Source organism: Canis lupus, chromosome 32 (assembly GCF_048164855.1).
Source record: "Canis lupus baileyi chromosome 32, mCanLup2.hap1, whole genome shotgun sequence".
NCBI lineage: Eukaryota > Metazoa > Chordata > Mammalia > Carnivora > Canidae > Canis > Canis lupus.
The window spans coordinates 26,274,644-26,287,198 of NC_132869.1; the positions used below are offsets into that span (position 1 = coordinate 26,274,644).

At 41.5% G+C, this 12,555-nt stretch overlaps 1 protein-coding gene across 1 annotated transcript; it reads left to right on the forward strand.

Annotated features, from left to right (window-relative positions):
- Positions 1-27: 27 nt before the first annotated feature.
- On the forward strand, positions 28-9,641 carry POLR2M (RNA polymerase II subunit M). The gene is made up of 4 exons (XM_072808793.1): positions 28-280; positions 2,441-3,088; positions 5,512-5,722; positions 7,510-9,641. Exons 1-4 carry the CDS (start codon positions 168-170, stop codon positions 7,651-7,653), a joined length of 1,116 nt encoding a protein of 371 aa, XP_072664894.1. The 5' UTR covers positions 28-167; the 3' UTR covers positions 7,654-9,641.
- The last annotated feature ends 2,914 nt before the right edge of the window (positions 9,642-12,555 follow it).

Sequence of the window (12,555 nt, forward strand, 5' to 3'; positions counted from 1 at the left end):
GTGTTTCAATAAAGCTCGATTCGGCTCGAAGAAGCCCCGCTCTTCCGGGAAAATGGCGGCTCCCGCTCGTACCTCGGAGTCCACGCCGGCGGCGGATCCGGCGCCAGCAGCGGGGGCTGCCGAGGGAGCCGAGTGCCCGCCGCCGCGCCAGCCGCAGCCCCCGCAGAATGTCCTCGCTGGCCCGCGGCTTCGAGCCCCAAGTTCCCGAGGACTTGGGGCGGCGGAGTTTGGCGGAGCTGCGGGAGATGTTGAAGCGCCAGGAGAGACTTTTGCGCAACGAGTAAGCTGGGGTCCCGCCGAGTCACCGCCAGGCTTCTCCGGTCGGGGCTCCCTGGGACGCGTTCGTTGCCCTCCCCCGCGTCGGGTTCCCTGCCCTGGAAGGTGACCTTCCCTCCGTCAGACCCGGGGGTGCCGCCGGCCCGCGGACGGCCTCCCGCCGCACAGGCGGCCGCGCGAGGGCCCAACGGCCGGCTGCTGGAGTCTCAGCTGTTCCCTGAGTCCTCCGCGGTGCTAATGACCTTGCTACCCCGACGGCTCCCTGAAGGGAGGGGCCGTGGCCTAAATCCCGTGGCACCTCCGCCTCCCTTGCCGCCCGGACCGGGCCCAGGACACCGGGTCAGTTCCGTCTCGGTCCCGTTCCTACGGGAGCTGTAGGAAGGAGAGGGAGAGTCTGGAGTGCTGCATTAGGCAGGAAAAGTTTGTCCCCTCCAGCCGGCCGACTTCCCTTTAGCAGGTGAACAACATAATGAGAGTGATTTTTTTATTTTATTTTTTTTAAGGACGCTTCATTTAGCAGATCGGTGCAGGATGGTTTTGGAGGAATCCGAGGCAGGCGACAGCTGGAGGTTATTTTCAGAGAAGTTCCCAGCAAGGGGGACTGTAGAAGAGTAGTTGTCGGATTGGGAAAACTCCGACCAGGCGTGGAATAATCGGGGTAGGTAGTTGAAAGGGATGGCTGAAGTTCCCAGCCTGTAGGGAGGACCACTGGTAAGAACAGGAAAATTGGGGAAGAGCTCCGAGGTTGAGTTTACTCGGGGGGTGCTGGGTTGGACAGGGAGTTAGTTAGATGTACTTAGAGTAGGGGGACCCCTGGGTGGCGCCGCGGTTCAGCGCCTGCCTTCGGCCCAGGGCGTGACCCCGGAGACCCGGGATCGGGATCGAGCCCCACGTCGGGCTCCCTGCGTGGAGCCTGCTTCTCCCTCTGCCTGTGTCTCTGCCTCTCTCTCTCTCTCTCTCTCCTCTCTCTCTCTCTCCTCTCTCTGTGTCTCTCGTGAATAAATAAAATCCTGGGGAGGTGGGGGAAAGCTAGAGTAGTGGTCATGAGGATCCGGAGAGAGAAGGCTGAGGACATGTAGGAATCTCAGCTGGAGAGGGATTCGGTGTTGTAATTGTGGGAAGGAATGTAATGTGAGAGAATGGAGAGCCAGAGGTGTAATCTATCTTCCCTCCATTTCTAATAGAGATTAAAAAAAAAAAAGAGAGAATCTGAAAAGGAATTTCTGTCAGTCAGCAGACTGACAAAGGGACAAATGACCATTTGGGAGCTTTCGAGTAGGTTCAAGTACTTTGTGAGAATGGTTTTTTAAATCTATAGCAGCGAGTTAACCTTTTGGTCTCAGGACCCCCTTTATACTGTTAAGACTTAGGGAGCGTCCCAAGGAGTTCTTGTTTTACAAGACACATCTACTGGTGTTTTACAAAACATCTACTTACAAAACATCTACTGGTGTTTATTGGTGTGTTAGGAATTACAGGTGAGAAGGGCACTTGGGTGGCATCATCGGTTAAGCGTTGGATTCTTGGTTTTGGCTCAGGTCGGGATCTCGGTGGGGAGATCAAGCCTGGCGTCGGCTCCAGGAGTCTGCTTGGGATTTTCTCTCCCTCTGCCTTTTCCCATTTGTGGTCTTGCGCTCACTCTCTTCCCAAAAATAAATAAATTAGAAAAAAAAGTAATTACAGGTGAGAGATCTTTAAAACACAAGAATACACAGTGATTAGCCATCAGAGCAGTATCACGTGGCCTCTGGAAAACTCCCATTATACCCATATGAGAAAAGGAGCATGGAAATGGCAAATATTATTATGAAAATAATTTTGACCATGCAGACCCATCCACGTCCCCTCCTTAGGAAGGCCTTGGACATCACACTTTAAAAACTGCGAGTTTTGGGGTGTATTATAGGATATTATGTGCTTAAAATACTTTTGCTGAAATTCTCATTAGACAGATGAGGAATACTTATTTCTGCATCCTGTATTTTTAGAGTATTTAGATAATGCGTTTTACTTTATTCCTGTTCTGATGCAGTAGGAAGTCAGATTTTTGGCTTAAAGATAGATTTTTTTTTTCCCTTTGAGGATAATGCTTTTGTCTTTGTATCTCAAGTTTAAAAACATGATTCTAACAAATACATGTGTGTTTTTTTTCCCCATTTAACAGAAAATTCATTTGCAAATTGCCCGACAAAGGTAAAAAGATCTTAGACTCTGTTGCCAAACTGAAAGCTGCCATTGCAGAATGTGAAGAAGTTAGAAGAAAAAGTGAACTGTTTCATCCTGTTAGTTTAGACTGTGAGCTAAAGCAAAAAGCAATTGCAGTTGTTGATGTGGACACAGATAAGGCCCAGAATTCTGACCAGGTACTTGATACTTCATCACTAGTTTGTGGCTCTTCCTCTGTAAGTAACATCAAGTCATCTCAAACAACCTCACAGCAACAGGGACTTGTACATCCTTTTGGTGAAAGCTATGAAGAAGCTCCAGAAGTGGAGTACACAGTGAATAGGTGCCCAGCCTCCAGCAGCAGAGCCCGTGCACCTTCCTCTTCCGAAGCTAATGTGCGTCTCCCTCAACATCGGGTTTCACGTCAAGCAGAAGATAATTCTAGCAGCTCTTACAACCTGTTTATTGATAAGTTACAAAGGATCACAATTGTGGACCCGGGTGAAGGGCACTCAGAAGAGAGCAGGAGTGCTGAAAACTTGGGAAGGCTCCGTAGTGGGGCACAGAAGAAGCCTCATTACATGGAAGTGCTAGAAATTCGAGCCAAAAACCCAGTGCCCCCAGCACATAAATTTAAAACTAATGTGTAAGTACTATCAGAAACAGGCCGGTCACAGAAATGTACTATTTGTTAAACCAAAAAAAAAAAAAAAAAGGAAGAATGCTTTCAGTTCAGTGGACTTTGTGTGGGACCTCCTTATAGTTAGGAAAGAGCATATTGTGGAAACAGCCTGGCCGGAGTGGAGGATTCATGCTGAAAAATACTTTAGGTTTTTAGCCAAATTGGATAGGTTTCACATAGCAGGTGAAGTATTAAATTTCAGGATGCTTAGCCAACATTTGATATTAAACCCAGAGTTGAGAATTTATTGTGACTATTTTCCACAACAATTGTTTGTTATGCAGTTCCCCCTTTGATTAGACTGTAAGCTAAGGGGAAAAAAGCTGATGGACTTGTCATCAAAACATATTAGTATGCTCACTATATGTAAGCAGGTGGTGCTGAGGTGACACAGAAGTAAAGGTCCTGCTCCTCAGGAGTTCAGGGTCTAGATGAAAACCCAAGGCTTCCACACTTGGAAGAACTTTGAACTAGACCATAACAACTTGAGGGGGAAGGTAGCTGAGAAGGGGTTAAAGACACAAAAACATTTGAGGCAGGAGGAGCAAACCTTGCTTCTGAGTTCCTCGCCATAGTTTTGTTACTGAGATCTGCAGAAAAAGAGAAGCTCTTTGAAGAAAAAAGGATGTTACTTCCTTGTGTGCAGATGTAACATTCACCTCAGGGAGTAGCCACTGGTATCCTACCTGTATGACTTTAGCAGGGTGTAACATCATATACAAAGTGGAATCACTACTGCCTGCCTTTGAAAAACTGAAAACCTCTAGTTAGAAATACCTAAAACTTTCAAAGAACTATAGAACTATTACAAAAAAACTTTCAAGTTCAACCCTGCCATTTTTTTAACTTGAAAACATTTTATTTACTTCTGTATAAAAACCAGAATTATAGAACATTAATTTTTAGTGAGGAACAAAAAGTAATCTTTGTACTCTTTCTAAGTAATCTCTCATCTTGTGTTCAGGGAGGTACATTTCCTTACCTCCAGGAAGCTGGAAAACCTAAAGCATCATGTAGTCAGTGGATACACTGATTGTGGTAGTGTGGTCATTTAGCTGGAAGTCAGAGTGGGGAGAGCCAGATGCTTCTTGTCAGAGCAGATCGGGAAAGGCTGGGCCTGGATGAGTCTGTTAGGTGTTTGTCGAGGGATTCCAAGAATGAGCAGTTTTTGGCTTTTTTTCTGCTCTTCCTTTGGCCTCCTCCATGCCATGCTGGCTCCATGTACCGCCTGGATGCTGGTGGCTGCCCCTCATCTCCCTCTAGCTTCGGTCGTTATAGAACTTCAGATTTGCGTGGCCAGTTACCAATGAAACCTGGCCCTGTGGGTGTTTTGTGGCACTTTAGATTTATATATAGCATAGAACTTTTACTTCTTCCCATGCTTTCTCCCATATTCCCTAAATTCATAGTGTCAGCACTTTGTTTTTTTCCCTAAGGTGTCTTGCTTTTGCCTCATCTCTGTATCTGCCAGCCGTAAAGACCTACATAATATATTTCGTTGACCTTTATCTCTGATCATTCTTATTTTTGTCCTCCTGTCAAAACGAAGGCTCTTATCCCTCTCATGGACTATAACTGGCATGTTTTGGATTCTAGTCTTAACTCCAGCAGTCCATCCTCTCCACTGCTGTCAGAGTGAAATTTGTACAATGCAAATCTGAACCTATTATATAGAACAGAACTCTTCGCTGAGGACTGGGCCTGGTGTACTTACCAGCCTTACCTCGCTGCCTTTCCTGGCCACCCCACCCCCTGAACACCCTTTGTGCAGCACCATGTTGGCCCTCACTCCCTGTTGGGATGCCTTTTCCCCTCATTGACACAGTGAGCATTTATTATTCCAAGACTCCTCAAAATTCACTTTCTTAAAGCTTTTCTGACAGCCCCCTCCCCCGTCTCCCAATAAAACTGGTCGTTTACTTTATGTTGCACTGTGCCAACATGTATAGTATGTATACCACCTCTATGTATGGTATTATCCAGGTGGTATTGTGTTGCACAGAAACTGTCCGTAAGTTTTTTTCCCTTTACTGGACAGCAAACCCCTTCGCAAATGTTTTTTGAATGAAAAGATGGAAAGATGGCTTCAGTTCAAGTGTAAGGTTGGAGGAGTGAAGGAAAATGCAAAGAACTTACCAGTCTACCTATTTGTTGAAACAGTGGATTGTCACGTTATTCTCCAAAAAGGTGCTAATTTACATACTGGTTTTGAAGTATGTTTAGAAACAGGATTTTTACCTACATATATAAATACTGGTAAACTCCTTACTATTATCTTTTTAGGAGAATTCACTGCTAAGGTTGAAGGCCACTTCTGTGTGGGAATGTTGTAAATGTGTGTCTGTAAAAAGAAAGTAGTCCGCTGATACAAATTTCCCCTCCTTCAGATTACCTTCGCAACATAATGATGAATCTGCATCTAGCCATTGGCAGAGAAGAGGGTCTCCCCTTTCCTCAGAAGAGAGGCGGCTCAGGGATAAGCAGCATCTCGATGACATCACAGCAGCTCGCCTTCTACCACTTCACCATATGCCCACCCAGCTGCTCTCCATAGAAGAATCTTTGGCACTTCAGAAACAGCAGAAACAGAGTTATGAGGTATTTAGAGCTCTAAATGTTTCTTGTCTGTGTGTTGGATGCTGCTAAGTCAGAATTTACTCTGGAAAGTTCAGAAAGGATAGGACTCGATAGAAGGGAGTAGGTGCTTGAGAAATGGTCAGCTAATGCCAGTAGCTTTCAGATGTGAGCCTCTAGTTCTCTGAGAGTCTTGAAGCTGCTAGAACCACAGGATGCAGCTGGAGATGCTCACAGCTAGGTGCAGCAGCTGAGTGGTTTTTGCCAGAAAATACGGGGAGGAGACTACTGCAAAATTCCCCAGTCTCTTAAAGCCCATGCTGTCAGGCTAGCAGAAGCCTTGCTTCTCTGTCTTCTACCTTGGAAACGCCATGCAAGAGGTTCTCGGTGGTAGAAGCTAACCAAGAATCAGGGAGAACTTTCCCGGTTTCTGTCTCTTGCCAGACAGGGAAGAGCGTAATGTTGGGAGAATACTGTGGTTTTATCAACATGTTCAGACAGTAAACTTAAAAGCATGATCTGTAAGCCCCTGTGAAGACAGAAGAATCACCTACCTATGGTGACTTAATTTCTTACAGCACTTTCTTCAAAGATCTGGGACTTCTGCCCAGGACTCTAAGCACGTATATGGACAGTTTGTGCACAGAGTAATGAATGGGAGGAAATAGTTGTGCAGACTGGAGGGAGAATAGAAAGCATCCAATATCCTTAGATAGTAAGAGTTTGAACCTCCAGGAAAATAGCAGCCTAACTTCTTAGCATTGCTTCGCTAGATCTTAATCAGGCACTAGGCACTATTCAAGACAAAATGAGGCTGTTTTTCAGCCTTGACTTTTTACAAAAATTCATTTGGCATGGATTGGCATTTTCAAGGCATTCCTTTTTAGCCATTTTTCTTCCTCACGTATTAAGAGTATTATTGCCTACTTACAACTACACCCTTGGGGAATTGTTTTCTAAATTGTTTATATGATCTTAAGTGCCTGTCCAATTTAGCTTGAATTTGGTTCCTTTGAAACTGGTTTCCTTGGCAGAGTGGTAATAGCTCCCATTTCAGTTCTGCCTACCCAGAATATTCATGGCCTGAGAGGAAGGACGGGGAGAGGGTCAAGTTGTAGGGGCAGAAGCAGGAGAAAAGTGAAGAGCCAGATTAAAAATTGCGCTGCCCTTGCCATCAGTCAGAGGTTGTGCCCTTGGGTGTCTTATGAGCACGTTGCCTGCATCTGAAATTTATGTGGCTTTGTGTTGCATAGTAACTTTCATGGGAACTTAATTTGGAGAGGGGATAGTTAGCTTTTTAGAAGTATTGGTTTCTTGATTTTTTTTTTTTTCATTGTGCAACTGAAATGTAAATCTCAAGCCTAAAAGCCATGATTTCATCTAGGAAAGAAGATTCTTTGTTGGAGAATCAGGACAGCATTAGTGATTTTTGGCATTTGATAGTTCAAACTGCTGTGTGAGTGTGTATGTACACATGCATGTATCCACATACTTAAAAATCTTTTCATATTTGCAACTGTTGCAGCGTTTAGCCTGTTACTCAGTTTGCCGTGGAGAAGTGGGGTAATCAGTGCACCACTGTCTGTCTGAGTGGAAATCTGACCATAGCGGTGGTGGGCTAGTAGCTCTCACCAGCATTGCCCCCCTGTATCTGCAGTAGGCACAACCTCAAACTTGCACACTGCTAGAGAGCACTGAGGGGAGTGGTATGCCCCTTTATTTCCAGTGTTCTTTAAGTGACTCCCTGTTGGAAAAATGGTAGGGAAAAAGATGTGAATGTGTGACTTTTTGCTTTGATTTTTGTTTTAAAGGAGATGCAAGCCAAACTCGCGGCACAAAAATTAGCTGAAAGACTGAATATTAAGATGCAGAGCTATAATCCAGAAGGGGAGACTTCGAGGAAGTATCGAGAAGTAAGGGATGAAGATGATCAGTCCTCTGATGATGAATTCTGAAGATGAGCAGTGGAATCATCACCTTAATGTCTGCCTGTTGAGATATCATGATCTTACATCAGACTTTTTACCAAGTATCAAGATCAGAGTCACATTGTTGAGGGGAGGAGTTTTACAAAGTTACACAAAGGTAGCTATAAAAATAGCCCAGTGTGTCTTTCAGAAGATGACTTTCATGTGCTTAGAAAGTTTAAAATTTGAATATTATGTTTAATCATATTGTATTAAAGTTTTGCAGTATGTTGTGTGTTGGTCTGATATTTTAGTACATAGTAAGCACAGTATTTTTTTCCTCTAAGCCAAATGAGGCAGGTAACTGCTCTTCCTTATTCTTATTTCAGTGGAATAGCATTTATTACATGTCTTTCAGTGAAATATTTGGTTGCCCCAGGCATCAGCTAAAATGAATTAGGAAGATAAAGTTCCCTCCTCTTTTGAGTAATGAAGGGAGCAGTCTAGAGAATTTTGTGCATGTCTGCATGGGGTTATTGAGGTATTGGACACATGTGAAGTACCTAGGAAGACACTCCTAGGAAATTCTTAAATATTTGTCTCCTTCCGTCTTCCCTTAGGAAGGATGCTATCTTTCTTCTGATTAGGAATAAGGAGTACTTTTAGTGATGCTGGAGCTTGGATGATCTTTAGATGATCAGATTTGCCTGGAGTAACACGAGTTGGAGGGAAAGTCTAGGGTGACTGTTGTAGGTGAAGGGAGTAGCTATTCTTAGGCTTGACCTGACTTGAGGTGATTACTCTCAGAGCTGACAGGTTCATTTTGGTAAGGAAACCATTTTTTTTTTTTAAAGCTACAATTGGATTGTCAATATATTGCCCCCCTCCTCCATCCAAAGAGGCATATTTAGGCTACAGAAATCTCAATCTCTTATGTATTTGTGTTTATGTAATTTTAAAGGATTATGTAGTTGTTATAAGACTTCTTTGTTTAATATGTTGGAGACTTCAAACAGTGTTGAAAGGAAGAATAAAATATTAGAGCAACTTACAATGTTAATGGTGGTATTTTACTGGTGCTTAATTAAATTTATCTTGCTTTAAAAGAGACTTTCATATATGAAATTTTCCTGCAAACACATTTAGGAGTGAGAAGAAGAGCTCAGTTCTCTAGCATGAACTTCCAGGAGCAGCTACAGCTTTCTATGCCCCTGCCACCCCAGCTCCCCACCCCCCAATGTAAAGATATACTGAGCTAACAAATTAATTATTTGTACTTTTAAAAACTAATAGTAAATGTATTTCACAACATAAAATTATTCCTTAGAGGATAAAAGGATACATTCTGAAAAGCCAAGTAATATGGAAGGGCTCAAATGCATGTACACATGGTCCCTTGTAGTCGGATCACCCAGAGAACACTTCTATTAAGGTTTGGGTATATGTACTTCACGTATTTTTTGTTTCTATTTTCAATAATGCAATCATACTATATATTGTTTCATAGCCTGCTCTATGTGTCCTAAACATTTTCCCATAATAGATAATTTGCATTTTAGATAGCTACAGAATATTCAATTTAATGGGTCTGCCAGAACTTTTAAAATCAACTTATTGTTTAATAATGTTAGTTACAGTGTAAACTGTAAACAATGTGATTAACATCTTAAAGTCACGTTTGTCAAAAAAATTATTTCTGGAAGATAGCCTTCTAGAAGTGAAATCGCTAGTTGGAAGTATATTAAGTTTTTGAGATTCTCGATAGACCTCACCCACCACAAAGATGGAGTCCCTTTAAATTCCTCCTAGCAATACTGAACTCCCAGAACTGAAAATTGATATTCAAAGTGTTTGCAAATCAGTTACAAGAAAGGATTATTTTTTAAATTTATATTTCTTTGATTGCTTAATGAAGGATGGTTTTTCATGTTTATTGACCACTTAATGGTCATTCTTTTGAGCGTTGCTTATTCATATTTTAACTATTTTCTTGGAAAGTGCTGTTTTTATTGGTCTATAAATTCTTGATGAATTAAGATGTCCGGCTTTTGTCATATGTTCTTATTTTAGTGTGTTACTTTCTTTTTAATACAGTTTGTGGTGTTTCGGTGTAGAAGTTTTCTTTAGAAGACTACTTTTGTTATGCCTGAGCATGCCTTCCCTACTCCCAAGATGGATATATATTCATCCTTATTTTCTTCTACTACTTTTTAAAAAATTCCATTTTATACTTCCATTTAATTCAAAAGGAAATTTTTAATCCATCTCAAATTTATTTGAAGATGTTGTAAGATTTAATTTTTGCAGATAGTTGACCAATTGGTTCAATATTTTTTTTGGGGGGGTTCAGTATTTTAAGCCATTTCCTCACTGATTTGTAATGCTATCATTGTAGAATATTAAATTCCCATGTGTCTTGTGGTATGGGCCTATTTCTGTGCCTTGCAGTTTTTCCTGCACTATTTTAATAATTACAGATTTAATCAGCATTAATATTTGGTATACAATTTCTCCAAATTCTGTCAACTATAACCTCCAGAAAAGTACACAAAACAGGTGTGCAGTTTAATGGGTAAAACAAACAGCTATGTAATCACAAGCCAGATGCAGAAAAGCTACTGCCAGCATTCGAATCTCCCCAGGTACCCTGTGGATACCCTATTTATCCCTCAGAGGTAACTACTATCCTGAAGTAGTACTTCCCCCTTTAAAAAAAAAAAATGGTTTTACCAGTTATGTATGCAATAATATGGTTAATTTGTTTTGCTGCCTACTTTTGCCTTATAAAAATGAAATCATACTGTATGTATGTTTGGTGTCTTTGACTCAACATTGCTTATGAAATTCATGTGTAAGTGTGGTTGATTCATTTGGTGGCTGTATAATGTGCCATTCCTATCAATCCCACTTTAATCTAGTGGGGTGGGCATTTCTATAATACTTTCAATTTTGGGCTTTTATAAGCAATGCTGCGATGAGCATCTTTGTGCACATAAACATTTCTCTTGGGTATTTACCTAGGAGTTCATTTCGTGGGGTATAAGGTATGCATATCTTTAACATTTAATATTCTCACCGTCCCTTGTCCAGCATGTATGAAAGTTCCAGTTCACTAACACTTGCTACTACCAGACAGTAATTTTAGCCAGTGTGATGTTTTGGTAGTAGGTCTTAATTGTGGTTTTATTTTTGCATTTCCTTGATTAGGAATGGCATTGAGCGTCTTCATGTTTACAGGTCATTGGATTTCTTCTTTTGAAAAGTGTCCATTCAAAACTTTTATTCATCTTTCTATGTGTTTGTGTCAGCTGTCCTTTTCCTCATTTATCTTTAGGGTGTATTCTTTTTTTTTTTTTTTTTTTAAAGATTTTATTTATTTATTTGAGAGAGAGCACAAGCTGGGGGAGTGGCAGGCAGAGGGAGAGGGAGAAGCAGGCTCCCCACTGAGCAGGGAGTCTGACATGGGGCTTGATCCCAGGACCCCAGGATCATGACCTGAGCCAAAGGCAGGTGCTTAACTGCCTGAGCCACCCAGTTAGCCCCTTTAGGGTGTATTCTTAATACTAATCATTACTTAGTTATATTTGTTGTAAACATCTTCTTCCTCTTTGGATTACTTTTTCCATGGTGTTTTTGATGAACAGACCTTAATGGCAGACTTACCAATCTTTTATGTTTAATGTCTTTTTTTTTTTTTTTTTTAAGATTTTATTTATTTATTCATCACACACACAGAGGCAGAGACAAAGGCAGAGGAAGAAGCAGGTTCCATGCAGGGAGCCTGACTAGAACTTGATCTCGGGTCTCCAGGGTCAAACCCCGGGCTTAAGGCGGTGCTAAGCCACTGGGCCGCTGGGGCTGCCCTGTTTAATGTCTTTTTAAAAGGAATCTCTCCCTATTCTGAAGTCATGAAGATACTATCTTTTAAAATTGTTTTAGTTAAAAAGTGCTCTATAATTTTGCCTTTCCGCTGTGTTGTTGATTCTACCTGGAAATTATTTGTGAATGTATGAGGAAGGATCCTTCTGTGTAGCCAGCTTGTTGTCCTGAGCTATATAGTATACTTCTGGTATACATCAAGCATCTGTGTATGTTTGTGTGAATTTACTGGGTCCTCTCTTGGTTCTGTTTATCTATTTGTGTTAATGTTACTCCATGTTATTTATGGTAGCTTTATGATAGGCTGGAGTAAAGCCTGCCATCCTTCTTTAAGAGTGCTTTGGATGTTTTTGGCCCTTTGCATTTTTACATACATTTTAGAATCAGCTTGCTTTGTTTTGCAAGGAACAAACCAAAAACCCTTGATAATGCACATCTCCATTCACTTAAAAGTATTTGATACTCCATTGTTAATCAATTAACTTTTTATTCCTAACAAAATGTACTTTGAAACTTAGGAGATAGGAGATTTGGAACCTTGCCATTTATCGAGTATAGTTACTATTTCAACAAGGATGACTATTTTTGCGCTGTACAAGTTAAATAGAAAATTCAGAACACTTTTATTGTAAGTTTAGTTTTGACTAAGAAGAGTTAGCAAGTAAGGGGTTTTGTTTTTGTAATGTGACATGATTAGATTTTTATTTTTCAAAAGTACTATTTTTCCCACTTACAGAAGAGGAAGCTGAGACACAAGGACTTGAAATAACTTGTCCAAGGCCAATGACTAGGAAGTGTTGGGGATAAGGTTTAAACCCAAGCTATATATGCTCTTAGCTCATAATCCATGTTGCCCCTCCAAGTAAAATCAAAAGGGTATAGACATAGAAAACATGTTTTCATCTGAATTGCAGGTGAACAAAAGTTAACTTTTAAAAATAAGTTTTCTGTTTTTTTTTTTTAAAGATTTTTAATTTATTTACTTAGAGAGAGAGAGAGGCAGAGACACAGAGGGAGAAGCAGGCTCCATGCAGGGAGCCCAATGTGGGACTCGATCCTGGGTCTCCAGGA